Source organism: Lampetra fluviatilis, chromosome 52 (genome assembly GCF_964198595.1).
Source record: "Lampetra fluviatilis chromosome 52, kcLamFluv1.1, whole genome shotgun sequence".
NCBI classification, from domain to species: Eukaryota; Metazoa; Chordata; class Hyperoartia; order Petromyzontiformes; family Petromyzontidae; genus Lampetra; species Lampetra fluviatilis.
In genome coordinates, this window is record NC_136326.1 from 9,843,417 (window position 1) to 9,871,320 (window position 27,904).

At 57.6% G+C, this 27,904-nt stretch overlaps 1 protein-coding gene across 1 annotated transcript in view; it reads right to left on the minus strand.

Annotated features, from left to right (window-relative positions):
• The window catches only part of MSH4 (mutS homolog 4), a 53,628-nt gene that overhangs the window by 19,766 nt on the left and 5,958 nt on the right, over positions 1–27,904 (minus strand). Inside the window, exons 5-9 of the mRNA XM_078878810.1 lie at positions 18,991–19,106; positions 17,588–17,761; positions 15,030–15,199; positions 13,490–13,557; positions 10,450–10,524 (exon numbers count right to left, since the gene is read on the minus strand). Of these exons, the coding sequence (XP_078734936.1) occupies positions 10,450–10,524; positions 13,490–13,557; positions 15,030–15,199; positions 17,588–17,761; positions 18,991–19,106 (603 nt within the window). The remainder of the gene's footprint in view (positions 1–10,449; positions 10,525–13,489; positions 13,558–15,029; positions 15,200–17,587; positions 17,762–18,990; positions 19,107–27,904) is intronic.

A 27,904-nucleotide genomic window follows, 5' to 3' on the forward strand; every position in this document is an offset into this window, starting at 1 on the left:
GTCTGAGGGGTCCCCCCCAGCGGCAGCTGTCTCTGTGTGTGAGTCTGAGGGGTCCCCCCAGCGGCAGCTGTCTCTGTGTGTGAGTCTGGGGGTCCCCCCAGCGGCAGCTGTCTCTGTGTGTGAGTCTGAGGGGATCCCCCCAGCGGCAGCTGTCTTTGTGTGTGAGTCTGAGGGGGTCCCCCCAGCGGCAGCTGTCTCTGTGTGTGAGTCTGAGGTCCCCCCCAGCGGCAGCTGTCTCTGCGTGTGAGTCTGAGGGGGTCCCCGCAGCGGCAGCTGTCTCTGTGTGTGAGTCTGAGGGGGTCCCCCCAGCGGCAGCTGTCTCTGCGTGTGAGTCTGAGGGGATCCCCCCAGCGGCAGCTGTCTCTGTGTGTGAGCCTGGGGGGTCCACCCAGCGGCAGCTGTCTCTATGTGTGTCCCCCCAGCGGCAGCTGTCTCTGTGTGTAAGTCTGGGGGTCCCCCCAGCGGCAGCTGTCTCTGTGTGTGAGTCTGGGGGTCCCCCCAGCGGCAGCTGTCTCTGTGTGTGAGTCCCCCCAGCGGCAGCTGTCTCTGTGTGTGAGTCCCCCCAGTGGCAGCTGTCTCTGTGTGTGAGTCTGGGGGGTCCCCCAGCGGCAGCTGTCTCTGTGTGTGAGTCTGGGGGGGTCCCCCCAGCGGCAGCTGTCTCTGTGTGTGAGTCTGGGGGAATCCCCCCAGCGGCATCTGTCTCTGTGTGTGAGTCTGGGGGGGTCCCCCCAGCGGCAGCTGTCTCTGTGTGTGAGTCTGGGGGTCCCCCCAGCGGCAGCTGTCTCTGTGTGTGAGTCTGGGGGGGGTGATCAATAAGGAGAGGCTGCCACTCCTCTGTCGGGAGCTGGACCGGTACCGCCTGGATCTCTGTGGCATTCAGGAGGTCCGGTGGACCGGTTCTGGCTCCTGCCACCATGAGGGGTGGACAGTCCTCTACTCGGGGCAGGAGACTGCCAAACAACAGGGTGTGGCTCTTCTTCTGAACAAAAGAATGAAGGGGGCGTGGGAGCGTGGCGGTGAGGTGTGGGAAGCTGTAAGCCCCAGGATACTTTGGGCTCGCCTTCCCATCAACCAGAGGCGACGAGTGGTGGTCGTGGTTACTTATGCCCCCACCAAAGACGAACATCCGTGGAGGGATACAGGCAAAGCCGATGAGTCATATGCTTTCTATGACCTCCTGTCACAGGTGCTGGCTAAAGTGGCCACTCGAGACAGAGTCATCTTGTTGGGTGACTTCAATGCCTGAGTTGGTCATGATGCTGGCACCTGGTCTGGAGTGATTGGAAGGCATGGGCCAGATCAGCTCAATAATAACGGTAGGAGGCTGCTAGATTTTTGTGCAGCCCATGGGCTTGTAATTACCAACACGCTCTTCCGGCATCGGCGCATCCACACAACATCATGGATACATGCCGGGTCCAAGCAAGAACATCTGCTAGACTACATAGTGACGGACCAGCGGATGCGAGCCCATGTCCTTGACACCAAGACCTACCGTGGAGCTGATCTGCCCTCTGACCATCGACTAGTCATCTGTAAGATGCGCCTGCCATTCTTCCACTCCGGTGGTGGGTGTACACCCAGGATCCCATTCCAACCAAAAGTGGCTTGGTTTCAGTTAGCTGATGAAAGTTGCAAGCGAGAATTTCATCATCGCTTGGAGCTGGGGTTGGCATCGTCCCCCACTCCACCTGATGTCGAGGGTAAATGGGCGAGGTTTAAGACTGTGACTCATGCAGCTGCAATGGCTGCTTTGGGCACGCGGTCCAGACCTCCCCAGAAACCCTGGCTGACAGAGGAGGTGTTCAGGTTAATTGAGAAAAAGCGACAGGCCCACTCTCATCACCTACAGCATCCCACGTCAGAGAATGAGGAGGTTTACCGCAGCCTTTGCTCGGAGGTTCGGAGAGCCGTAAGGCGCTGTAAGGATGGGTGGTGGTCGCGGGTTGCTGAGGAGATGGAGTCTGCCTCAGTGGCCCGCGATCACAAATCACTATTTAACTCCATCAAAAAAGTAACCTGCAGCGCCACACCTATTACCATCATTAGAGGAAAAAACGGTGATCCAATATCCGACCCCCAGGGACAGGTTTGCAGATTTGCTGAGCATTTCTGTGAGGTCCTGGGGGAGGGAAAATCTCACAGCCAGGAAAACATCATGGCACAAAGTGGGGATAACCCTGCTGAGGTTGCGGTGCCTCAAATATTGGAAGAGGTCACCCCCTGTGAGTGGCTGGCTGAGGTGCCAGCTGTTGAGGAAGTACTGAGGGCGATCCGGAGTCTGAGGCCAGGGAAGGCACCGGGCAGAGATGATCTCCCAAGCGAAATGCTGAGGGAGGGTGGTGTTTGTGCACAGACTGCCCTATATGACATCATAACAACAGTCTGGACCACTGGACGGGTTCCGCAGGACTGGAAGGATGCCCTGGTGGTCCCCCTCTTTAAGAAGGGGGACCGTACCGACTGTAACAACTACAGGGGCATCTCACTCCTCAGTGTGCCGGGTAAGGTCCTGGCAAGGATTATTCAACATCGCCTTGCTGGGCACGCTGAGGAGAGGCTTGCGGAGCCCCAATGCGGTTTCAGGAAAGGGCGGTCCTGCACAGATGCCATATTTTCTGTCCGTCTGCTACAGCAGAGGTGTAGGGAATTCCAAAAAGACCTACATCTCTGCTTTATTGACCTGGTCAAGGCCTATGATACCATCAGTAGGACTGGGCTCTGGGTTGTTCTTCGTGCTTTCGGAGTCCCTGACCCTCTGCTCACGATCATTAAGGACCTTCATGATGGTGAGCGGGCCCGGGTAAAACTACGTGGCCGGGAGTCGGAGCCTTTCCCTGTACACCTTGGGGTGCGACAGGGATGTCCTCTGGCTCCCACATTATTTAACATCTATTTCGACTGCGTAGTTCGTGAAGCCTTCAATAGCTGTACCGGGGGAATTTCCATTTGGTACAGATATAATGGGAGGCTGATCGACGCCCGGGTGCGATCAAGGGATGGCTCCCTATTGGTCAACCACGTTATGTATGCCGATGATTTGGTAATAGCTGCTCATTCAGAAGAGGAGTTGGAGACGCTGCTGCTGAGACTGGAGCGTGCCACTAAGAGGTGGGGCCTTACCATCAGCCCCACCAAAACTAAGCACCTGCCTGGGTATTTTGTACCATCGGACACTCCACCTCCACAACTCCCAATCGGTGATGGGGTAGTGGAGAGAGTGGAGAGTTTCCCATACCTGGGCAGTGTGCTTATGACCGGCTCCAGTTTATCAGCAGAGGTCTCACTCCGAATCAGTCGAGCGGCAATATCTTTTCATCGGTTGCGTAACGCTGTGTGGAAACTACCTGGTCTGTCGCTCCGCACGAAGCTTCAGGTCTTCTCGGCCACGGTCATTCCCTCCCTTCTCTACGCTTGCGAAACGTGGACCCCCCTAGTGGAGCATCTTCGCCGGTTGGAAACATTTAGGCTGGCCTGCCTACGATCCATCCTGGGTTTAACCAGGCTGGATTGTGTGAGGAGCTCACAAGTCCTTGAAAGATCTGGGCAAAGTCCCATCAGTGAGCTCCTCTGGCAGGCAAGGCTGCGTTGGCTGGGTCATGTAGCCCGCATGCCCAGCCACCGCATGCCTAAACAGCTTTTGTTCGGCCGGATCGAGGAGGCTAAACGGGCGCGGCACGGGCTAGAGAAGAGATGGAGTGATGTGGTACAGGAGGACGTGGAGCTGAGTGGACTTGCCGATGACTGGTACCAGCGGTGTCAAGATCGGCCTCAGTGGAGGAGGCTCGTGAAGGACGCTACTGGGCAGTTGGAGGCAGACGTCCTCCAACAACAACGGAGGGCGGAGGAGCGACGCTCACAACAACGAACGGAGCGCCGGGTGGCTAAAGCACAGCAAGTTGGTACAGTAGGGGGCACAGGTGGTGCATCAGCCAGTCATCTCGGTCATCTCGGTCAGTCGACCCGTGGCACCTGGGTCTGCCCCGTGACCTCCTGCCAGCGGGCGTTCGACACTTCACGTGGCCTCAAGGTGCACATGGCCTGGCACAAGCGTCGTGGTGACGTCACCGCCACTTAGTGGCGAATGGCGGTTGTTGTTGTTGTTGTCCCCCCAGCGGCAGCTGTCTCTGTGTGAGTCTGGGGGGGTCCCCCCAGCGGCAGCTGTCTCTGTGTGTGAGTCTGAGGGGGCCCCCCAGCGGCAGCTGTCTCTGTGTGTGAGTCTGGGGGCGTCCCCCCAGCGGCAGCTGTCTCTGCGTGTGAGTCTGGGGGGGGTCCCTCCAGCGGCAGCTGTCCCTGTGTGTGAGTCCGGCAAAACAACCTCCTACCTCCTCGCGGTGCCGGACGGGCAACACTGTCGTGGGCAGTGCTGTGGGGGGAGGGCCAATGCCCATTGGCCTCTCCCCTCATGGCGTCTGTGACCACCACTGTGGCTAAACGGGGGCTCTGGACGGGTGCGAGGGGCTGGTAACCCCTCCACCTTCAATTAACCACCACTAAACTACGAATTAAACATAAACCTGTAATTAATAAGCTTGTGCCGGAGGCCCCGGGGGGTCAGGCTTTTATGACGTCTCCTGGCCAAACCCCATTTGGCGGAGCCAGGAGATTGAATTTTCACCCTCGGGGCTCCTCCAGAAACAACGAAAAACCATTGTGGATGGCCACGTGGAATGTTCGAACGCTCACTGCGGAGGAGAGGCTGCCACTCCTCTGTCGGGAGCTGGACCGGTACCGCCTGGATCTCTGTGGCATTCAGGAGGTCCGGTGGACCAGTTCTGGCTCCTGCCACCATGAGGGGTGGACAGTCCTCTACTCGGGGCAGGAGACTGCCAAACAACAGGGTGTGGCTCTTCTTCTGAACAAAAGAATGAAGGGGGCGTGGGAGCGTGGCGGTGAGGTGTGGGAAGCTGTAAGCCCCAGGATACTTGGGCTCGCCTTCCCATCAACCAGAGGCGACGAGTGGTGGTCGTGGTTACTTATGCCCCCACCGAAGACGAACATCCGTGGAGGGATACAGGCAAAGCCGATGAGTCATATGCTTTCTATGACCTCCTGTCACAGGTGCTGGCTAAAGTGGCCACTCGGGACAGAGTCATCTTGTTGGGTGACTTCAATGCCCGAGTTGGTCATGATGCTGGCACCTGGTCTGGAGTGATTGGAAGGCATGGGCCAGATCAGCTCAATAATAACGGTAGGAGGCTGCTAGATTTTTGTGCAGCCCATGGGCTTGTAATTACCAACACGCTCTTCCGGCATCGGCGCATCCACACAACATCATGGATACATGCCGGGTCCAAGCAAGAACATCTGCTGGACTACATAGTGACGGACCAGCGGATGCGAGCCCATGTCCTTGACACCAGGACCTACCGTGGAGCTGATCTGCCCTCTGACCATCGACTAGTCATCTGTAAGATGCGCCTGCCATTCTTCCACTCCGGTGGTGGGTGTACACCCAGGATCCCATTCCAACCAAAAGTGGCTTGGTCTCAGTTAGCTGATGAAAGTTGCAAGCGAGAATTTCATCATCGCTTGGAGCTGGGGTTGGCATCGTCCCCCACTCCACCTGATGTCGAGGGTAAATGGGCGAGGTTTAAGACTGTGACTCATGCAGCTGCAATGGCTGCTTTGGGCACGCGGTCCAGACCTCCCCAGAAACCCTGGCTGACAGAGGAGGTGTTCAGGTTAATTGAGAAAAAGCGACAGGCCCACTCTCATCGCCTACAGCATCCCACGTCAGAGAATGAGGAGGTTTACCGCAGCCTTCGCTCGGAGGTTCGGAGAGCCGTAAGGCGCTGTAAGGATGGGTGGTGGTCGCGGGTTGCTGAGGAGATGGAGTCTGCCTCAGTGGCCCGCGATCACAAATCACTATTTAACTCCATCAAAAAAGTAACCTGCAGCGCCACACCTATTACCATCATTAGAGGAAAAAACGGTGATCCAATATCCGACCCCCAGGGACAGGTTTGCAGATTTGCTGAGCATTTCTGTGAGGTCCTGGGGGAGGGAAAATCTCACAGCCAGGAAAACATCATGGCACAAAGTGGGGATAACCCTGCTGAGGTTGCGGTGCCTCAAATATTGGAAGAGGTCACCCCCTGTGAGTGGCTGGCTGAAGTGCCAGCTGTTGAGGAAGTACTGAGGGCGATCCGGAGTCTGAGGCCAGGGAAGGCACCGGGCAGAGATGATCTCCCAAGCGAAATGCTGAGGGAGGGTGGCGTTTGTGCACAGACTGCCCTATATGACATCATAACAACAGTCTGGACCACTGGACGGGTTCCGCAGGACTGGAAGGATGCCCTGGTGGTCCCCCTCTTTAAGAAGGGGGACCGTACCGACTGTAACAACTACAGGGGCATCTCACTCCTCAGTGTGCCGGGTAAGGTCCTGGCAAGGATTATTCAACATCGCCTTGCTGGGCACGCTGAGGAGAGGCTTGCGGAGCCCCAATGCGGTTTCAGGAAAGGGCGGTCCTGCACAGATGCCATATTTTCTGTCCGTCTGCTACAGCAGAGGTGTAGGGAATTCCAAAAAGACCTACATCTCTGCTTTATTGACCTGGTCAAGGCCTATGATACCATCAGTAGGACTGGGCTCTGGGTTGTTCTTCGTGCTTTCGGAGTCCCTGACCCTCTGCTCACGATCATTAAGGACCTTCATGATGGTGAGCGGGCCCGGGTAAAACTACGTGGCCGGGAGTCGGAGCCTTTCCCTGTACACCTTGGGGTGCGACAGGGATGTCCTCTGGCTCCCACATTATTTAACATCTATTTCGACTGCGTAGTTCGTGAAGCCTTCAATAGCTGTACCGGGGGAATTTCCATTTGGTACAGATATAATGGGAGGCTGATCGACGCCCGGGTGCGATCAAGGGATGGCTCCCTATTGGTCAACCACGTTATGTATGCCGATGATTTGGTAATAGCTGCTCATTCAGAAGAGGAGTTGGAGACGCTGCTGCTGAGAATGGAGCGTGCCACTAAGAGGTGGGGCCTTACCATCAGCCCCACCAAAACTAAGCACCTGCCTGGGTATTTTGTACCATCGGACACTCCACCCCCACAACTCCCAATCGGTGATGGGGTAGTGGAGAGAGTGGAGAGTTTCCCATACCTGGGCAGTGTGCTTATGACCGGCTCCAGTTTATCAGCAGAGGTCTCACTCCGAATCAGTCGAGCGGCAATATCTTTTCATCGGTTGCGTAACGCTGTGTGGAAACTACCTGGTCTGTCGCTCCGCACGAAGCTTCAGGTCTTCTCGGCCACGGTCATTCCCTCCCTTCTCTATGCTTGCGAAACGTGGACCCCCCTAGTGGAGCATCTTCGCCGGTTGGAAACATTTAGGCTGGCCTGCCTACGATCCATCCTGGGTTTAACCAGGCTGGATTGTGTGAGGAGCTCACAAGTCCTTGAAAGATCTGGGCAAAGTCCCATCAGTGAGCTCCTCCGGCAGGCAAGGCTGCGTTGGCTGGGTCATGTAGCCCGCATGCCCAGCCACCGCATGCCTAAACAGCTTTTGTTCGGCCGGATCGAGGGGGCTAAACGGGCGCGGCACGGGCTAGAGAAGAGATAGAGTGATGTGGTACAGGAGGACGTGGAGCTGAGTGGACTTGCCGATGACTGGTACCAGCGGTGTCAAGATCGGCCTCAGTGGAGGAGGCTCGTCAAGGACGCTACTGGGCAGTTGGAGGCAGACGTCCTCCAACAACAACGGAGGGCGGAGGAGCGACGCTCACAACAACGAGCGGAGCGCCGGGTGGCTAAAGCACAGCAAGTTGGTACAGTAGGGGGCACAGGTGGTGCATCAGCCAGTCATCTCGGTCATCTCGGTCAGTCACCCGTGGCACCTGAGTCTGCCCCGTGACCTCCTGCCAGCGGGCGTTCGACACTTCACGTGGCCTCAAGGTGCACATGGCCTGGCACAAGCGTCGTGGTGACATCACCGCCACTTAGTGGCGAATGGCGGTTGTTGTTGTTGTTGTCCCCCCAGCGGCAGCTGTCTCTGTGTGTGAGTCTGGGGGGGTCCCCCCAGCGGCAGCTGTCTCTGTGTGAGTCTGAGGGGGTCCCCCCAGCGGCAGCTGTCTCTGTGTGTGAGTCTGGGGGGGTCCCCCCAGCGGCAGCTGTCTCTGCGTGTGAGTCTGGGGGGGGTCCCTCCAGCGGCAGCTGTCCCTGTGTGTGAGTCCCCCCAGCGGCAGCTGTCTCTGTGTGAGTCTGAGGGGGTCCCCCCAGCGGCAGCTGTCTCTGTGTGTGAGTCTGGGGGGGTCCCCCCAGCGGCAGCTGTCTCTGCGTGTGAGTCTGGGGGGGGTCCCTCCAGCGGCAGCTGTCCCTGTGTGTGAGTCCCCCCAGCGGCAGCTGTCTCTGTGTGTGAGCCTGGGGGGTCCCCCCAGCTGCAGCTGTCTCTGCGTGTGAGTCTGAGGGGATCCCCCCAGCGGCAGCTGTCTCTGTGTGTGAGTCTGAGGGGGTCCACCCAGCGGCAGCTGTCTCTGTGTGTGAGTCTGGGGGTCCCCCCAGCGGCAGCTGTCTCTGTGTGTGAGTCTGAGGGGGTCCCCCCAGCGGCAGCTGTCTCTGTGTGTGAGTCTGAGGGGTCCCCCCAGCGGCAGCTGTCTCTGTGTGTGAGTCTGGGGGTCCCCCCAGCGGCATCTGTCTCTGTGTGTGAGTCTGGAGGGGGGTCCCCCCAGCGGCAGCTGTCTCTGTGTGTGAGTCTGGGGGGGTCCCCCCAGCGGCAGCTGTCTCTGTGTGTGAGTCTGGGGGGGTCCCCCAGCGACAGCTGTCTCTGTTGAGTCTGGGGGGGTCCCCCCAGCGGCAGCTGTCTCTGTGTGTGAGTCTGGGGGTCCCCCCAGCGGCAGCTGTCTCTGTGTGTGAGTCTGAGGGGATCCCCCCAGCGGCAGCTGTCTCTGTGTGTGAGTCTGAGGGGGTCCCCCCAGCGGCAGCTGTCTCTGTGTGTGAGTCTGAGGAGGTCCCCCCCAGCGGCAGCTGTCTCTGCGTGTGAGTCTGAGGGGGTCCCCGCAGCGGCAGCTGTCTCTGTGTGTGAGTCTGAGGGGGTCCCCCCAGCGGCAGCTGTCTCTGCGTGTGAGTCTGAGGGGATCCCCCCAGCGGCAGCTGTCTCTGTGTGTGAGCCTGGGGGGTCCACCCAGTGGCAGCTGTCTCTATGTGTGTCCCCCCAGCGGCAGCTGTCTCTGTGTGTGAGTCCCCCCAGTGGCAGCTGTCTCTGTGTGTGAGTCCCCCCAGTGGCAGCTGTCTCTGTGTGTGAGTCTGGGGGGTCCCCCAGCGGCAGCTGTCTCTGTGTGTGAGTCTGGGGGGGTCCCCCCAGCGGCAGCTGTCTCTGTGTGTGAGTCTGGGGGAATCCCCCCAGCGGCAGCTGTCTCTGTGTTTGAGTCTGGGGGGGTCCCCCCAGCGGCAGCTGTCTCTGTGTGTGAGTCTGGGGGTCCCCCCAGCGGCAGCTGTCTCTGTGTGTGAGTCTGGGGGGGGTCCCCCCAGCGGCAGCTGTCTCTGTGTGTGAGTCTGGGAGGGGGTCCCCCCAGCGGCAGCTGTCTCTGTGTGTGAGTCTGGAGGGGGGTCCCCCCAGCGGCAGCTGTCTCTGTGTGTGAGTCTGGGGGTCCCCCCAGCGGCATCTGTCTCTGTGTGTGAGTCTGGAGGGGGGTCCCCCCAGCGGCAGCTGTCTCTGTGTGTGAGTCTGGGAGGGGGTCCCCCCAGCGGCAGCTGTCTCTGTGTGTGAGTCTGGAGGGGGGTCCCCCCAGCGGCAGCTGTCTCTGTGTGTGAGTCTGGGGGTCCCCCCAGCGGCATCTGTCTCTGTGTGTGAGTCTGGAGGGGGGTCCCCCCAGCGGCAGCTGTCTCTGTGTGTGAGTCTGGGGGGGTCCCCCCAGCGGCAGCTGTCTCTGTGTGTGAGTCTGGGGGGGGGGGGTCCCCCCAGCAGCAGCTGTCTCTGTGTGTGAGTCCCCCCAGCGGCAGCTGTCTCTGTGTGTGAGTCTGGGGGGGTCTCCCCAGCGGCAGCTGTCTCTGTGCATGAATGTGGGGGTCCCCCCAGCGGCAGCTGTCTCTGTGTGTGAGTCTGGGGGGGTCCCCCAGCGACAGCTGTCTCTGTTGAGTCTGGGGGGGTCTCCCCAGCGGCAGCTGTCTCTGTGCATGAATGTGGGGGTCCCCCCAGTGACAGCTGTCTCTGTGCGTGAGTCTGGGGGGGTCCCCCAGCGACAGCTGTCTCTGTTGAGTCTGGGGGGGTCCCCCAGCGGCAGCTGTCTCTGCATATTTGTGTGCCACTCACGGATAAATGTCCCCTACGGTGTTAATGATGATGATAGTGATCAATAATAATTAGTGATGATAGCGATTGACACTAATTGGTGATGATATTGATCACCAATAATTAGTGATGATAGTGATCAACAATAATTAGTTATCATAGCGATGAACACTAATTGGTGATGTCGTCGTGATCTCGGCGGGGCGACGTCACCTGCAATGGCGCCACCAGCTCCAGCACGTGCTTGAGGTGCACCGCGTAGTTGATCTTAGACTCGGCAGTCCGCAACTGGGACAGGGCGCACATGGACAGGCAGATCAATAGACAGACACGCATAGAGATACACGAAGACAAACACTCACGTAGATATACACACGCGGCTCTGTGACTGTCGTTCTGTGATTAACGCGGCACGGATTGGTTCAAGTGCGTCACGTGACCGTGAGCGAGCAGCCAATCAGAGGCGTGCCCCTCCCAGACATGTACGCCCCCTGATTGGTTGAAGTGCGTCATGTGACCGCAAGCAAGCAGCCGGGGGAGTGAGAGTGAGACAGAGCCGCGCTCTCTCCACTGCTGCCCTGAGGCAGAGCCGCGCTCTCTCCGCTGCTGCCCTGAGGCAGAGCCGCGCTCTCTCCGCTGCTGCCCTGAGGCAGAGCCGCGCTCTCTCCGCTGCTGCCCTGAGGCAGAGCCGCGCTCTCTCCGCTGCTGCCCTGAGGCAGAGCCGCGCTCTCTCCGCTGCTGCCCTGAGGCAGAGCCGCGCTCTCTCCGCTGCTGCCCTGAGGCAGAGCCGCGCTCTCTCCGCTGCTGCCCTGAGGCAGAGCCGCGCTCTCTCCGCTGCTGCCCTGAGGCAGAGCCGCGCTCTCTCCGCTGCTGCCCTGAGGCAGAGCCGCGCTCTCTCCGCTGCTGCCCTGAGGCAGAGCCGCGCTCTCTCCGCTGCTGCCCTGAGGCAGAGCGGCGCTCTCTCCGCTGCTGCCCTGAGGCAGAGCCGCGCTATGTCCCCTGCTGCCCTGAGGCAGAGCCGCGCTCTGTCCACTGCTACCCTGAGGCAGAGCCGCGCTCTGTCCACTGCTGCCCTGAGGCAGAGCCGCGCTCTGTCCACTGCTGCCCTGAGGCAGAGCCGCGCTCTCTCCGCTGCTGCCCTGAGGCAGAGCCGCGCTCTCTCCGCTGCTGCCCTGAGGCAGAGCCGCGCTCTCTCCGCTGCTGCCCTGAGGCAGAGCCGCGCTCTCTCCGCTGCTGCCCTGAGGCAGAGCCGCGCTCTCTCCGCTGCTGCCCTGAGGCAGAGCCGCGCTCTGTCCTCTGCTGCCCTGAGGGAGAGCCGTGCTCTCTCCACTGCTGCCCTGAGGCAGAGCCGCGCTCTCTCCACTGCTGCCCTGAGGCAGAGCCGCGCTCTCTCCACTGCTGCCCTGAGGCAGAGCCGTGCTCTGTCCACTGCTACCCTGATGCAGAGCCGCGCTCTCTCCACTGCTGCCCTGAGGCAGAGCCGCGCTCTCTCCGCTGCTGCCCTGAGGCAGAGCCGCGCTCTCTCCGCTGCTGCCCTGAGGCAGAGCCGCGCTCTCTCCGCTGCTGCCCTGAGGCAGAGCCGCGCTCTCTCCGCTGCTGCCCTGAGGCAGAGCCGCGCTCTCTCCGCTGCTGCCCTGAGGCAGAGCCGCGCTCTCTCCGCTGCTGCCCTGAGGCAGAGCCGCGCTCTCTCCGCTGCTGCCCTGAGGCAGAGCCGCGCTCTCTCCGCTGCTGCCCTGAGGCAGAGCCGCGCTCTCTCCGCTGCTGCCCTGAGGCAGAGCCGCGCTCTCTCCGCTGCTGCCCTGAGGCAGAGCCGCGCTCTCTCCGCTGCTGCCCTGAGGCAGAGCCGCGCTCTCTCCGCTGCTGCCCTGAGGCAGAGCCGCGCTCTCTCCGCTGCTGCCCTGAGGCAGAGCCGCGCTCTCTCCGCTGCTGCCCTGAGGCAGAGCCGCGCTCTCTCCGCTGCTGCCCTGAGGCAGAGCCGCGCTCTCTCCGCTGCTGCCCTGAGGCAGAGCCGCGCTCTCTCCGCTGCTGCCCTGAGGCAGAGCGGCGCTCTCTCCGCTGCTGCCCTGAGGCAGAGCCGCGCTATGTCCCCTGCTGCCCTGAGGCAGAGCCGCGCTCTGTCCACTGCTACCCTGAGGCAGAGCCGCGCTCTGTCCACTGCTACCCTGAGGCAGAGCCGCGCTCTGTCCACTGCTGCCCTGAGGCAGAGCCGCGCTCTCTCCGCTGCTGCCCTGAGGCAGAGCCGCGCTCTCTCCGCTGCTGCCCTGAGGCAGAGCCGCGCTCTCTCCGCTGCTGCCCTGAGGCAGAGCCGCGCTCTCTCCGCTGCTGCCCTGAGGCAGAGCCGCGCTCTCTCCGCTGCTGCCCTGAGGCAGAGCCGTGCTCTGTCCTCTGCTGCCCTGAGGGAGAGCCGTGCTCTCTCCACTGCTGCCCTGAGGCAGAGCCGTGCTCTCTCCACTGCTGCCCTGAGGCAGAGCCGCGCTCTCTCCACTGCTGCCCTGAGGCAGAGCCGTGCTCTGTCCACTGCTACCCTGATGCAGAGCCGCGCTCTCTCCACTGCTGCCCTGAGGCAGAGCCGTGCTCTGTCCACTGCTACCCTGATGCAGAGCCGCGCTCTGTCCACTGCTGCCCTGAGGCAGAGCCGCGCTCTCTCCACTGCTGCCCTGAGGGAGAGCCGTGCTCTGTCCATGACATTAGTACTGGAGTTTTTTTTGTGCTTAAATCCACTGCTGGATGAAGGCCCCCCGCACAATCCTAAGGATTTACTTGACCAGTCTGTTGTTGGCCATAGGCCATAGGCAGCCCCAACAGCCTAGTAAATAGATAACTAGAGAGTCTCTCTCTCTCTACATCAGGGGTGGGGAAACTTTGTTCTGCCAAGGGCCATTGGGATATTTGTAACATCATTTGCGGGCCATGCAAAATCATCAAATTTAAAATTAGCCCGTTATATTTGGTCAAACATTTCATTAACTCACCCCTAATGCGATGGCTGGAACTGCTTCTCTTTGGCAAGGCGTGTGGTGATGTTAGCCGGTGTTGATGATGTTGCTACTCGCAACTGCTTTTCCAGGTTTGCTCTTAGATTTGTTGAATTTCGAATCCCGCCTGCGGTTGCCTTGGCAGGGCCAGACACAAATTTTGCAGGCCTCACACGGCCCGTGGGCCGGACGTTCCCCACCCCTGCTCTACGTGATGAAGGGGTGCTGTGTGGTGCTGAGTGAGGTGATGCTGATGCTGATTAAAGTGATCATCTCACCGTCTCTGTCTTAGGGATTTGAATCAGCATTGAGAGCAGGTGGTCTACATCCAGAAACTGACTGATAGCTACACACACACACGGACATCACAAACACAGCAACAACAACAACCGCCATTTGCCACTAAGTGGCGGTGATGTCACCGCGACGCTTGTGCCAGGCCATGTGCACCTTGAGGCCACGTGAAGTGTCGAACGCCCGCTGGCAGGAGGTCACGGGGCAGACCCAGCAGGTGCCACGGGTCGACTGACTGAGATGACCGAGATGACTGGCTGATGCACCACCTGTGCCCCCTACTGTGCCAACTTGCTGTGCCTTAGCCACCCGGCGCTCCGCTAGTTGTTGTGAGCGTTGCTCCTCCGCCCTCCGTTATTGTTGGAGGGCGACTGCCTCCAACTGCCCAGTAGCGTCCTTCACAAGCCTCCTCCACAGAGGCCGATCTTGACACCGCTGGTACCAGTCATCGGCAAGTCCACTCAGTACCACATCACTCCATCTATTCTCTAGCCCGTGTCGCGCCCGTTTAGCCCCCTCGATCCGCATGCGGGCTACATGGCTCAGCCAACACAGCCTTGCCTGCCGGAGGAGCTCACCGATGAGACTTTGTCCAGATCTTTTGAGGATTTGTGAGCTCGTCACACAATCCAGCCTGCAGGTTAAACCCAAGGTGTACAGAGAATGGCTCCGACTCCCGGCCATGTAGTTTTACACAGACATCATTGCACACACACTCACAGACACACACACACAGACACACACATAGACATCACACACACACACAGACACCACACAAACACACAAAGACAAAGATTCCCCGTTTCACCTGAACAGATTGTAGGGGCAAGTGCTGTTAGCGAGCACCTATAAAGACCGGCACGGCACGAGGGGGTAGGTGGCCAGAACCACGCCCGGCCACCTTTGTCTCCCCAGTGGCGATGTTTACTACACACCGCACCAGGTTCTCATTTGAGGCTAAGTCGACCTAGGGGAAGCCCAGTACCGGTTCACATAATCGTCATTGATATTGGCTGTGAGAGGGAATCGAACTCGGGTCACCGGGTTCGTAGCGCAGACATCACACACCCACCCACTAACCCACCCACTCACCAACCCACCCACCCCCCCACCCACCCACCCATTCACCTACCTACCCACCCACTCACTCACCCACCCACCCACACACCCACCCACCCACTCACCTACCCACACACCCACCCACTCAACCACCCACTCACCCAATGACCCACCAATCCTCTTACCCACCCGCCCTCTCACCCACCATCCCACTCACGCACTCACCCACCCACATACCCACCCACCCATCCACTCACTCACTCACTCACCCACTCATTCACCCACATACCCACTCACCCACCCACTCACTCACCCACTCACCCACTCACTCACCCACATACCCACTCACCCACCGACTCACCCACCCATCCTCTCACCAACCCACCTACTCACCCACTCACCCACCCACCCTCTCACCCACCATCCCACTCACCCACTCATCTACCCACCCACTCACCCACCCACCAGCCTGCACTCTATAGAAGTTGTCTTCCTGCAGCAGCTCGTCCACACAGTCGAGACGGCCTCTGATCGTCTCTTCGTCCACCAGCGGCTCGTGGATGTTGGCTCTGAGCCGGCGCGCTCCTCCACGCGTCCTCGTGTAGTTGAGCACCCCGAACAGCGAGTGGGAGCTCCTGGGTGCACGCACACACACACACGCACACACACACGCACACCACACACGCACACCACACACGCAGACACACACGCGCACACACACACGCGCACACACATGCACACCACACACACACGCACACACACACGCGCACACACGCACGCACGCACACACACACGCACGCACACACGCACACACACACACACACCACACGCGCACACACACACACACCACACACACACACACGCACACCACACACGCACACACCAACACACACACGCACACCACACACACACACACACGCACACACGCACACACACGCACGCACACACGCACACACACGCACACACACGCACACACACGCACGCACACACCACACGCACGCACACACGCGCACACACGCGCACACACGCACACACACGCACACACACGGGTGGAGGAGGGTCACACAACAACACAACAACAACCGCCATTCGCCACTAAGTGGCGGTGACGTTACCACGACGCTTATGCCAGGCTATGTGCACCTACAGGCCACGTGAAGTGTCAATCGCCCGCTGGCAGGAGGTCACGGGCAGACCCAGCAGGTGCCACGGGTCGACTGACTGAGATGACTGGTTGATGCACCACCTGTGCCCCCTAGTGTACCAACTTGCTGTGCTTTAGCCACCTGGCGCTCCGCTCGTTGTTGTGAGCGTCACTCCTCCGCCCTCCGTTGTTGTTGGAGGGTGACTGCCTCAAACTGCCCAGTAGCGTCCTTCACGAGCTTCCTCCAGAGGCCGATCTTGACACCGCTGGTACCAGTCATCGGCAAGTCCACTCAGCTCCACATCCTCCTGTACCACATCACTCCATCTCTTCTCTATCCCGTTTAGCCCCCTCGACCTGGCCGAACAAAATCTGTTTAGGCATGCGGTGGCTGGGCAGGCGGGCTACATGGCCCAGCCAACGCAGCCTTACCTGCCGGAGGAGCTCACCGATGGGACTTTGCCCAGATATTTCAAGGATTTGTGAGCTCCTCACACAATCCAGCCTGGTTAAACCCAGGATGGATCGTAGGCAGGCCAGCCTAAATGTTTCCAACCGGCGAAGATGCTCCATTAGGGGGGTCCACGTTCAGCAAGCGTAGAGAAGGGAGGGAATGATTGTGGCCGAGAAGACCGAAAGCTTTGTGCGGAGCGACAGACTAGGTAGCTTCCACACAGCGTTACGCAACCGATGAAAATATATTGCCGCTCGACTGATTCGGAGTGAGACCTCTGCTGTTAAACCGGAGCCGGTCATAAGCACACTGCCCAGGTATGGGAAACTCTCCACTCTCTCCACAACTGCCCCATCACCGATTGGGAGTTGTGGGGTTGGAGTGTCCGATGGTACAAAATACCCAGGCAGGTGCTTAGTTTTGGTGGGGCTGATGGTAAGGCCCTACCTCTTAGGGTCACAAGAAAACACCAACACACACGCTACACGCACACACTCATACCACACTCGCACCCACCCACACACACGCACACAAAGATAAAGACAAAGATCCCCCGTATAGCCTTAACAGACTGTAGGGGCAAGTGCTGTTAACGAGCACCTATGAAGGCCAGAACGGTACACGAGGGGGTGGGTGGCCATCACCACTCCCGACCGCCTTTGTCTCCCCAGTGACGATGTTTACACACTGCACCAGGTACTCATTTGAGGCTGAGTCGACCTAGAGGAGGACCAGGACCGGTTCAGATAATCGTCACTGGTGTTGGCCGTGAGCGGAATCGAACTCGGGTCGCCGGGTTCATAGCGCAGCGCGCTAACCGCTACACTACCGCTCCCCACACACACACACATATACCAACACACCCACACACACACACCCACACACCGACACACACACACCCACACACTGACACACACCAACACACTGACACACACACACCGACACACACCCACCGCCACACATCCACCGCCACACACCCACACACCGACACACACTGACACACCAACACCCACCCACACACACACACTGACACCCACCCACACACACACCGACACCCACACACCAACACGCACGCACCCACACACACACACACACCCACCCACCCACACACACACACTAACACACACCGACACACACACCAACACACACACACCAACACACTGACACACACACACCGACACACCCCCACCGCCACACACCCACACACCCACACACACACACACACCCACCCACACACCGACACCCACATACCAACACCCACCCACCCACACACCAACACACACACATGCACACACACACCAACACACCCACACACACCCACCACCACACACCAACACCCACACGCACACACACACCCACCCACACACACCCATCGCCACACACCCACACAGGACAGGGCTAGCGGCTGTCCCCGCCGTTGCCTACCGAGGGTCGTGTGAGTTGCGCAGCAGCTCCAGGTTGGCGGCGGTGGTGGCGTCGATCATGGCGGTGTGCTCGCTGCCGCGGAAGGAGACGCGCACGGAGGCCGGGGCGAGCAGCACGCCCTGGATGAACTCCACGTACTGCAGCAGCGCCGCCAGTGCAGCCAGGCAGTAGTATCTGGGGGGGGGGGGGTGAGTGGGGGGGTGGGTGGGTGAGTGGGGGAAGGTGGGTGGATGAACTCCACGTACTGCAGCAGCGCCGCCAGTGCAGCCAGGCAGTAGTACCTGGGGGGGGGGGGTGGTGGGGGGGTGGGTGAGTGGGTGGGGGGGTGGGTGAGTGGGGGGGGTGGGTGGGTGGGGGGGTGGGTGAGTGGGTAGGTGAGTGGGGGGGTGGGAGGAAGGGAGGGTGGGTGAGTGGGAGGGTGAGTAGGGGGGTGGGTGAATGGGGGGTGAGTGGGTGGGAGTGTGAGTAGGGGGGTGGGTTGGGTGGGTGGGGGGTGGTTGGGTGGGTGAGTGGGGGGGGGTGGGTGAGTGGGGGGGGGTGGGTGGGTGGGTGGGGGGGTGGGTGAGTGGGTAGGTGAGTGGGGGGGTAGGAGGGAGGGAGGGTGGGTGAGTGGGAGGGTGAGTAGGGGGGTGGGTGAATGGGGGGTGAGTGGGTGGGTGTGTGAGTGGGGGGGTGGGTTGGGTGGGTGGGGGGTGGTTGGGTGGGTGAGTGGGGGCGGTGGGTGGGTGGGTGAGTGGGTAGGTGAGTGGGGGGGTGGGAGGGAGGGAGGGAGGGTGGGTGAGTGGGAGGGTGAGTAGGGGGGTGAGTGGTTGGGTGGGTGAGTGGTTGGGTGTGTGAGTGGGGGGGTGGGTTGGGTGGGTGGGGGGTGGTTGGGTGGGTGAGTGGGGGGGGTGGGTGAGTGGGGGGGTGAGTGGAGGGTGAGTGGGTGGGGGGTGGGTGGGGGGGTGAGGTGAGTGGTGGGGGCCACAGCACCACGCAGGTGACTTGAATCAGCATTGAGAGCAAGGCGATCTACATCTAGGAACCCACTGATAGCTTCACACCCACCCACTCGCCCACTCACCCACCCACTCACTCACTTACTCACCCACTCACTCACTCACCCACTCACCCACTAACTCACTCACCCACTCACTCACCCACCCACCCACTCACCCACCCACTCACCGACTGACTCACTTACTGACTCACCCACCCACTCACCCACTCACCCACTCACTCACTTACTCACCCACTCACTCACCCACTCACTCACTAACTCACCCACTCACTCACCCACCCACTCACCCACAAACCCACTCACTAACTCACCCACCCACCCACTCACCCACTCACTCACCCACTCACCCACCCACTCACTCACCCACTCACCCACAGACCCACAGACCCACACACCCACTCACTTCCCCTGCACGTCCTTGAGCACGGTGGCCATGTGGGGCACGCACAGCCTCCGCACCGCGTCCCAGCCCCGCTCCTCGTTGAAGTATTTCCTCAGCACCGTGGTCATGTGGGCCTCCTGCACACGCACTCACCACACTCACTGTGGTGAGTGCGTGGGTCTCTGTGTGGTGAGTCTGTGGGTCTCTGTGTGTGGAGTCTGTGGGTCTCTGTGTGATGAGTCTATGGGTCTCTGTGTGATGAGTCTATGGGTGTCTATGATGAGTCTATGGGTCTCTATGATGAGTCTATGTGTCTCTGTGTGGTGAGTCTATGAGTCTATGTGTGATGAGTCTGTGGGTCTCTATGATGAGTCTATGGGTCTGTGTGTGGTGAGTCTATGGGTCACTGTGTGGTGAGTCTATGGGTCACTGTGTGGTGAGTCTATGGGTCTCTGTGTGGTGAGTCTGTGGCTCTCTGTGTGGTGAGTCTGTGGCTCTCTGTGTGGTGAGTCTGAGGCTCTCTGTGTGGTGAATCTGTGGGTCTTTGTGGTGAGTCTGTGGGTCTCTGTGTAGTGAGTCTGTGGCTCTCTGTGTGTTGAGTCTATGAGTCTATGTGGTGAGTCTGTGGGTCTCTGTGGTGAGTCTGTGGGTCTCTGTGTGGTGAGTGTGTGTGTCTCTGTCTGGTGAGTCTGTGGGTCTCTGTGTGGTGAGTCTGTGGGTCTCTGTGTGTGGTGAGTCTGTGAGTCTTTGTGGTGAGTCTGTGGGTCTCTGTGTGGTGAGTCTGTGGGTCTCTGTGTGGTGAGTCTATGAGTCTCTGTGGTGAGTCTGTGGGTCTCTGTGGTGAGTCTGTGGGTCTCTGTGTGGTGAGTGCGTGGGTCTCTGTGTGGTGAGTCTGTAGGTCTCTGTGTGATGAGTCTATGGGTCTCTATGTGATGAGTCTATGGGTCTCTGTGTGGTGAGTCTAAGGGTCTCTAAATGATGAGTCTATGTGTCTCTGTGTGGTGAGTTTATCGGTCTCTATGTGGTGAGTCTGTGGGTCTGTGTGTGATGAGTCTATGGGTCTATGTGTTGTGAGTCTGTGGGTCTCTGTGTGGTGAGTCTGTGGCTCTCTGTGTGGTGAGTCTGTGGGTCTCTGTGTGGTGAGTCTGTGGCTCTCTGTGTGGTGAGTCTATGAGTCTCTGTGGTGAGTCTGTGGGTCTCTGTGGTGAGTGCGTGTGTCTCTGTGTGGTAAGTCTGTGGGTCTCTGTGTGATGAGTCTGTGTGTCTCTGTGTGTGGTGAATCTGTGAGTCTTCGTGGTGAGTCTGTGGGTCTCTGTGTTGTGAGTCTGTGGGTCTCTGTGTGGTGAGTCTATAAGTCTCTGTGGTGAGTCTGTGGGTCTCTGTGTGGTGAGTGCGTGTGTCTCTGTGTGGTGAGTCTGTGGGTCTCTGTGTGGTGAGTCTGTGGGTCTCTGTGTGTGGTGAGTCTGTGAGTCTTTGTGGTGAATCTGTGGGTCTCTGTGTGGTGAGTCTGTGGGTCTCTGTGCGGTGAGTGCGTGTGTCTCTGTGTGGTGAGTCTATGAGTCTCTGTGGTGAGTCTGTGGGTCTCTGTGTGGTGAGTGCGTGTGTCTCTGTGTGGTGAGTCTGTGGGTCTCTGTGTGGTAAGTCTGTGAGTCTTTGTGGTGAGTCTGTGGGTCTCTGTGTGGTGAGTCTGTGGGTCTCTGTGTGGTGAGTCTATGAGTCTCTGTGGTGAGTCTGTGGGTCTCTGTGTGGTGAGTCTGTGGTTCTCTGTGTGGTGAGTCTGTGGGTCTCTGTGTGATGAGTCTATGGGTCTCTATGTGATGAGTCTATGGGTCTCTGTGTGGTGAGTCTAAGGGTCTCTAAATGGTGAGTCTATGTGTCTCTGTGTGGTGAGTATATCGGTCTCTATGTGGTGAGTCTGTGGGTTTGTGTGTGATGAGTCTATGGGTCTATGTGTGGTGAGTCTGTGGGTCTTTGTATGGTGAGTCTGTGGCTCTCTGTGTGGTGAGTCTGTGGCTCTCTGTGTGGTGAGTCTGAGGCTCTCTGTGTGGTGAATCTGTGGGTCTTTGTGGTGAGTCTGTGGGTCTCTGTGTGGTGAGTCTGTGGCTCTCTGTGTGGTGAGTCTGTGGGTCTCTGTGTGGTGAGTCTAAGGGTCTCTAAATGGTGAGTCTATGTGTCTCTGTGTGGTGAGTATATCGGTCTCTATGTGGTGAGTCTGTGGGTTTGTGTGTGATGAGTCTATGGGTCTATGTGTGGTGAGTCTGTGGGTCTTTGTATGGTGAGTCTGTGGCTCTCTGTGTGGTGAGTCTGTGGCTCTCTGTGTGGTGAGTCTGAGGCTCTCTGTGTGGTGAATCTGTGGGTCTTTGTGGTGAGTCTGTGGGTCTCTGTGTGGTGAGTCTGTGGCTCTCTGTGTGTTGAGTCTATGAGTCTATGTGGTGAGTCTGTGGGTCTCTGTGGTGAGTCTGTGGGTCTCTGTGTGGTGAGTGCGTGTGTCTCTGTCTGGTGAGTCTGTGGGTCTCTGTGTGGTGAGTCTGTGGGTCTCTGTGTGTGGTGAGTCTGTGAGTCTTTGTGGTGAGTCTGTGGGTCTCTGTGTGGTGAGTCTGTGGGTCTCTGTGTGGTGAGTCTATGAGTCTCTGTGGTGAGTCTGTGGGTCTCTGTGGTGAGTCTGTGGGTCTCTGTGTGGTGAGTGCGTGGGTCTCTGTGTGGTGAGTCTGTAGGTCTCTGTGTGATGAGTCTATGGGTCTCTATGTGATGAGTCTATGGGTCTCTGTGTGGTGAATCTAAGGGTCTCTAAATGATGAGTCTATGTGTCTCTGTGTGGTGAGTTTATCGGTCTCTATGTGGTGAGTCTGTGGGTCTGTGTGTGATGAGTCTATGGGTCTATGTGTTGTGAGTCTGTGGGTCTCTGTGTGGTCAGTCTGTAGCTCTCTGTGTGGTGAGTCTGTGGGTCTCTGTGTGATGAGTCTATGGGTCTCTATGTGATGAGTCTATGGGTCTCTGTGTAGTGAGTCTAAGGGTCTCTAAATGATGAGTCTATGTGTCTCTGTGTGGTGAGTCTATCGGTCTCTATGTGGTGAGTCTGTGGGTCTGTGTATGATGAGTCTATGGGTCTATGTGTGGTGAGTCTGTGGGTCTCTGTGTGGTGAGTCTGTGGCTCTCTGTGTGGTGAGTCTGTGGCTCTCTGTGTGGTGAGTCTGTGGCTCTCTGTGTGGTGAGTCTGTGGGTCTCTGTGTGATGAGTCTATGGCTCTCTGTGAGGTGAGTCTATGGGTCTCTGTGTGGTGAGTCTGTGGGTCTCTGTGTGGTGAGTCTGTGGGTCTCGGTGTGTGGTGAGTCTGTGAGTCTTTGTGGTGAGTCTGTGGGTCTCTGTGTGGTGAGTCTGTGGCTCTCTGTGTGGTGAGTCTATGAGTCTCTGTGGTGAGTCTGTGGGTCTCTGTGGTGAGTGCGTGTGTCTCTGTGTGGTGAGTCTGTGGGTCTCTGTGTGATGAGTCTGTGTGTCTCTGTGTGTGGTGAATCTGTGAGTCTTTGTGGTGAGTCTGTGGGTCTCTGTGTGGTGAGTCTGTGGGTCTCTGTGTGGTGAGTCTATGAGTCTCTGTGGTGAGTCTGTGGGTCTCTGTGTGGTGAGTGCGTGTGTCTCTGTGTGGTGAGTCTGTGGGTCTCTGTGTGGTGAGTCTGTGGGTCTCTGTGTGTGGTGAGTCTGTGAGTCTTTGTGGTGAATCTGTGGGTCTCTGTGTGGTGAGTCTGTGGGTCTCTGTGTGGTGAGTGCGTGTGTCTCTGTGTGGTGAGTCTATGAGTCTCTGTGGTGAGTCTGTGGGTCTCTGTGTGGTGAGTGCGTGTGTCTCTGTGTGGTGAGTCTGTGGGTCTCTGTGTGGTGAGTTTGTGAGTCTTTGTGGTGAGTCTGTGGGTCTCTGTGTGGTGAGTCTGTGGGTCTCTGTGTGGTGAGTCTATGAGTCTCTGTGGTGAGTCTGTGGGTCTCTGTGGTGAGTCTGTGGGTCTCTGTGTGGTGAGTGCGTGGGTCTCTGTGTGGTGAGTCTGTAGGTCTCTGTGTGATGAGTCTATGGGTCTCTATGTGATGAGTCTATGGGTCTCTGTGTGGTGAATCTAAGGGTCTCTAAATGATGAGTCTATGTGTCTCTGTGTGGTGAGTTTATCGGTCTCTATGTGGTGAGTCTGTGGGTCTGTGTGTGATGAGTCTATGGGTCTATGTGTTGTGAGTCTGTGGGTCTCTGTGTGGTGAGTCTGTAGCTCTCTGTGTGGTGAGTCTGTGGGTCTCTGTGTGATGAGTCTATGGGTCTCTATGTGATGAGTCTATGGGTCTCTGTGTAGTGAGTCTAAGGGTCTCTAAATGATGAGTCTATGTGTCTCTGTGTGGTGAGTCTATCGGTCTCTATGTGGTGAGTCTGTGGGTCTGTGTATGATGAGTCTATGGGTCTATGTGTGGTGAGTCTGTGGGTCTCTGTGTGGTGAGTCTGTGGCTCTCTGTGTGGTGAGTCTGTGGCTCTCTGTGTGGTGAGTCTGTGGCTCTCTGTGTGGTGAGTCTGTGGGTCTCTGTGTGATGAGTCTATGGCTCTCTGTGAGGTGAGTCTATGGGTCTCTGTGTGGTGAGTCTGTGGGTCTCTGTGTGGTGAGTCTGTGGGTCTCGGTGTGTGGTGAGTCTGTGAGTCTTTGTGGTGAGTCTGTGGGTCTCTGTGTGGTGAGTCTGTGGCTCTCTGTGTGGTGAGTCTATGAGTCTCTGTGGTGAGTCTGTGGGTCTCTGTGGTGAGTGCGTGTGTCTCTGTGTGGTGAGTCTGTGGGTCTCTGTGTGATGAGTCTGTGTGTCTCTGTGTGTGGTGAATCTGTGAGTCTTTGTGGTGAGTCTGTGGGTCTCTGTGTGGTGAGTCTGTGGGTCTCTGTGTGGTGAGTCTATGAGTCTCTGTGGTGAGTCTGTGGGTCTCTGTGTGGTGAGTGCGTGTGTCTCTGTGTGGTGAGTCTGTGGGTCTCTGTGTGGTGAGTCTGTGGGTCTCTGTGTGTGGTGAGTCTGTGAGTCTTTGTAGTGAATCTGTGGGTCTCTGTGTGGTGAGTCTATGAGTCTCTGTGGTGAGTCTGTGGGTCTCTGTGTGGTGAGTGCGTGTGTCTCTGTGTGGTGAGTCTGTGGGTCTCTGTGTGGTGAGTTTGTGAGTCTTTGTGGTGAGTCTGTGGGTCTCTGTGTGGTGAGTCTGTGGGTCTCTGTGTGGTGAGTCTATGAGTCTCTGTGGTGAGTCTGTGGGTCTCTGTGTGGTGAGTCTGTGGCTCTCTGTGTGGTGAGTCTGTGGGTCTCTGTGTGATGAGTCTATGGGTCTCTATGTGATGAGTCTATGGGTCTCTGTGTGGTGAGTCTAAGGGTCTCTAAATGGTAAGTCTATGTGTCTCTGTGTGGTGAGTATATCGGTCTCTATGTGGTGAGTCTGTGGGTTTGTGTGTGATGAGTCTATGGGTCTATGTGTGGTGAGTCTGTGGGTCTCTGTATGGTGAGTCTGTGGCTCTCTGTGTGGTGAGTCTGTGGCTCTCTGTGTGGTGAGTCTGAGGCTCTCTGTGTGGTGAATCTGTGGGTCTTTGTGGTGAGTCTGTGGGTCTCTGTGTGGTGAATCTGTGGCTCTCTGTGTGTTGAGTCTATGAGTCTATGTGGTGAGTCTGTGGGTCTCTGTGGTGAGTCTGTGGGTCTCTGTGTGGTGAGTGCGTGTGTCTCTGTCTGGTGAGTCTGTGGGTCTCTGTGTGGTGAGTCTGTGGGTCTCTGTGTGTGGTGAGTCTGTGAGTCTTTGTGGTGAGTCTGTGGGTCTCTGTGTGGTGAGTCTGTGGGTCTCTGTGTGGTGAGTCTATGAGTCTCTGTGGTGAGTCTGTGGGTCTCTGTGGTGAGTCTGTGGGTCTCTGTGTGGTGAGTGCGTGGGTCTCTGTGTGGTGAGTCTGTAGGTCTCTGTGTGATGAGTCTATGGGTCTCTATGTGATGAGTCTATGGGTCTCTGTGTGGTGAGTCTAAGGGTCTCTAAATTATGAGTCTATGTGTCTCTGTGTGGTGAGTTTATCGGTCTCTGTGTGGTGAGTCTGTGGCTCTCTGTGTGGTGAGTCTGTGGGTCTCTGTGTGATGAGTCTAAGGGTCTCTAAATGATGAGTCTATGTGTCTCTGTGTGGTGAGTCTATCGGTCTCTATGTGGTGAGTCTGTGGGTCTGTGTATGATGAGTCTATGGGTCTATGTGTGGTGAGTCTGTGGGTCTCTGTGTGGTGAGTCTGTGGCTCTCTGTGTGGTGAGTCTGTGGCTCTCTGTGTGGTGAGTCTGTGGCTCTCTGTGTGGTGAGTCTGTGGGTCTCTGTGTGATGAGTCTATGGCTCTCTGTGAGGTGAGTCTATGGGTCTCTGTGTGGTGAGTCTGTGGGTCTCTGTGTGGTGAGTCTGTGGGTCTCTGTGTGTGGTGAGTCTGTGAGTCTTTGTGGTGAGTCTGTGGGTCTCTGTGTGGTGAGTCTGTGGCTCTCTGTGTGGTGAGTCTATGAGTCTCTGTGGTGAGTCTGTGGGTCTCTGTGGTGAGTGCGTGTGTCTCTGTGTGGTGAGTCTGTGGGTCTCTGTGTGATGAGTCTGTGTGTCTCTGTGTGTGGTGAATCTGTGAGTCTTTATGGTGAGTCTGTGGGTCTCTGTGTGGTGAGTCTGTGGGTCTCTGTGTGGTGAGTCTATGAGTCTCTGTGGTGAGTCTGTGGGTCTCTGTGTGATGAGTGCGTGTGTCTCTGTGTGGTGAGTCTGTGGGTCTCTGTGTGGTGAGTCTGTGGGTCTCTGTGTGTGGTGAGTCTGTGAGTCTTTGTGGTGAGTCTGTGGGTCTCTGTGTGGTGAGTCTGTGGGTCTCTGTGTGGTGAGTCTATGAGTCTCTGTGGTGAGTCTGTGGGTCTCTGTGGTGAGTCTGTGGGTCTCTGTGTGGTGAATGCGTGGGTCTCTGTGTAGTGAGTCTGTGGGTCTCTGTGTGATGAGTCTATGGGTCTCTACGTGATGAGTCTATGGGTCTCTGTGTGGTGAGTCTAAGGGTCTCTAAATGGTGAGTCTAAGGGTCTCTAAATGGTGAGTCTATGTGTCTCTGTCTGGTGAGTCTATCGGTCTCTATGTGGTGAGTCTGTGGGTCTGTGTGTGATGAGTCTATGGGTCTATGTGTGGTGAGTCTGTGGGTCTCTGTATGGTGAGTCTGTGGCTCTCTGTGTGGTGAGTCTGTGGCTCTCTGTGTGGTGAGTCTGAGGCTCTCTGTGTGGTGAATCTGTGGGTCTTTGTGGTGAGTCTGTGGGTCTCTGTGGTGAGTCTGTGGGTCTCTGTGTGATGAGTCTATGGGTCTCTATGTGATGAGTCTATGGGTCTCTGTGTGGTGAGTCTAAGGGTCTCTAAATGATGAGTCTATATGTCTCTGTGTGGTGAGTTTATCGGTCTCTATGTGGTGAGTCTGTGGGTCTGTGTGTGATGAGTCTATGGGTCTATGTGTGGTGAGTCTGTGGCTCTCTGTGTGGTGAGTCTGTGGGTCTCTGTGTGGTGAGTCTGTGGCTCTCTGTGTGGTGAGTCTGTGGCTCTCTGTGTGGTGAGTCTGTGGCTCTCTGTGTGGTGAGTCTGTGGCTCTCTGTGTGGTGAGTCTGTGGCTCTCTGTGTGGTGAGTCTGTGGGTCTCTGTGTGGTGAGTCTACGAGTCTCTGTGGTGAGTCTGTGGGTCTCTGTGTGGGAGTGCGTGTGTCTCTGTGTGGTGAGTCTGTGGGTCTCTGTGTGTGGTGAGTCTGTGAGTCTTTGTGGTGAGTATGTGGGTCTCTGTGTGGTGAGTCTGTGGGTCTCTGTGTGGTGAGTCTATGAGTCTCTGTGGTGAGTCTGTGGGTCTCTGTGGTGAGTCTGTGGGTATCTGTGTGGTGAATGCGTGGGTCTCTGTGTGGTGAGTCTGTGGGTCTCTGTGTGGTGAGTCTGTGGCTCTCTGTGTGGTGAGTCTGTGGGTCTCTGTGTGATGAGTCTATGGGTCTCTATGTGATGAGTCTATGGGTCTCTGTGTGGTGAGTCTAAGGGTCTCTAAATGGTGAGTCTATGTGTCTCTGTGTGGTGAGTCTATCGGTCTCTATGTGGTGAGTCTGTGGGTCTGTGTGTGATGAGTCTATGGGTCTATGTGTGGTGAGTCTGTGGGTCTCTGTATGGTGAGTCTGTGGCTCTCTGTGTGGTGAGTCTGTGGCTCTCTGTGTGGTGAGTCGGAGGCTCTCTGTGTGGTGAATCTGTGGGTCTTTGTGGTGAGTCTGTGGGTCTCTGTGTGGTGAGTCTGTGGCTCTCTGTGTGGTGAGTCTATGAGTCTCTGTGGTGAGTCTGTGGGTCTCTGTGGTGAGTCTGTGGGTCTCTGTGTGGTGAGTACGTGTGTCTCTGTGTGGTGAGTCTGTGGGTCTCTGTGTGGTGAGTCTGTGGGTCTCTGTGTGTGGTGAGTCTGTGAGTCTTTGTGGTGAGTCTGTGTGTCTCTGTGAGGTGAGTCTGTGGCTCTCTGTGTGGTGAGTCTGTGGCTCTCTGTGTGGTGAGTCTGTGGGTCTCTGTGTGGTGAGTCTATGAGTCTCTGTGGTGAGTCTGTGGGTCTCTGTGTGGTGAGTGCGTGTGTCTCTGTGTGGTGAGTCTGTGGGTCTCTGTGTGGTGAGTCTGTGGGTCTCTGTGTGTGGTGAGTCTGTGAGTCCTTGTGGTGAGTCTGTGGGTCTCTGTGTGTGGTGAGTCTGTGGGTCTCTGTGGTGAGTCTGTGGGTCTCTGTGTGATGAGTCTATGGGTCTCTATGTGATGAGTCTATGGGTCTCTGTGTGGTGAGTCTAAGGGTCTCTAAATGATGAGTCTATGTGTCTCTGTGTGGTGAGTCTATCGGTCTCTATGTGGTGAGTCTGTGTGTGATGAGTCTATGGGTCTATGTGTGGTGAGTCTGTGGGTCTCTGTGTGGTGAGTCTGTGGCTCTCTGTGTGGTGA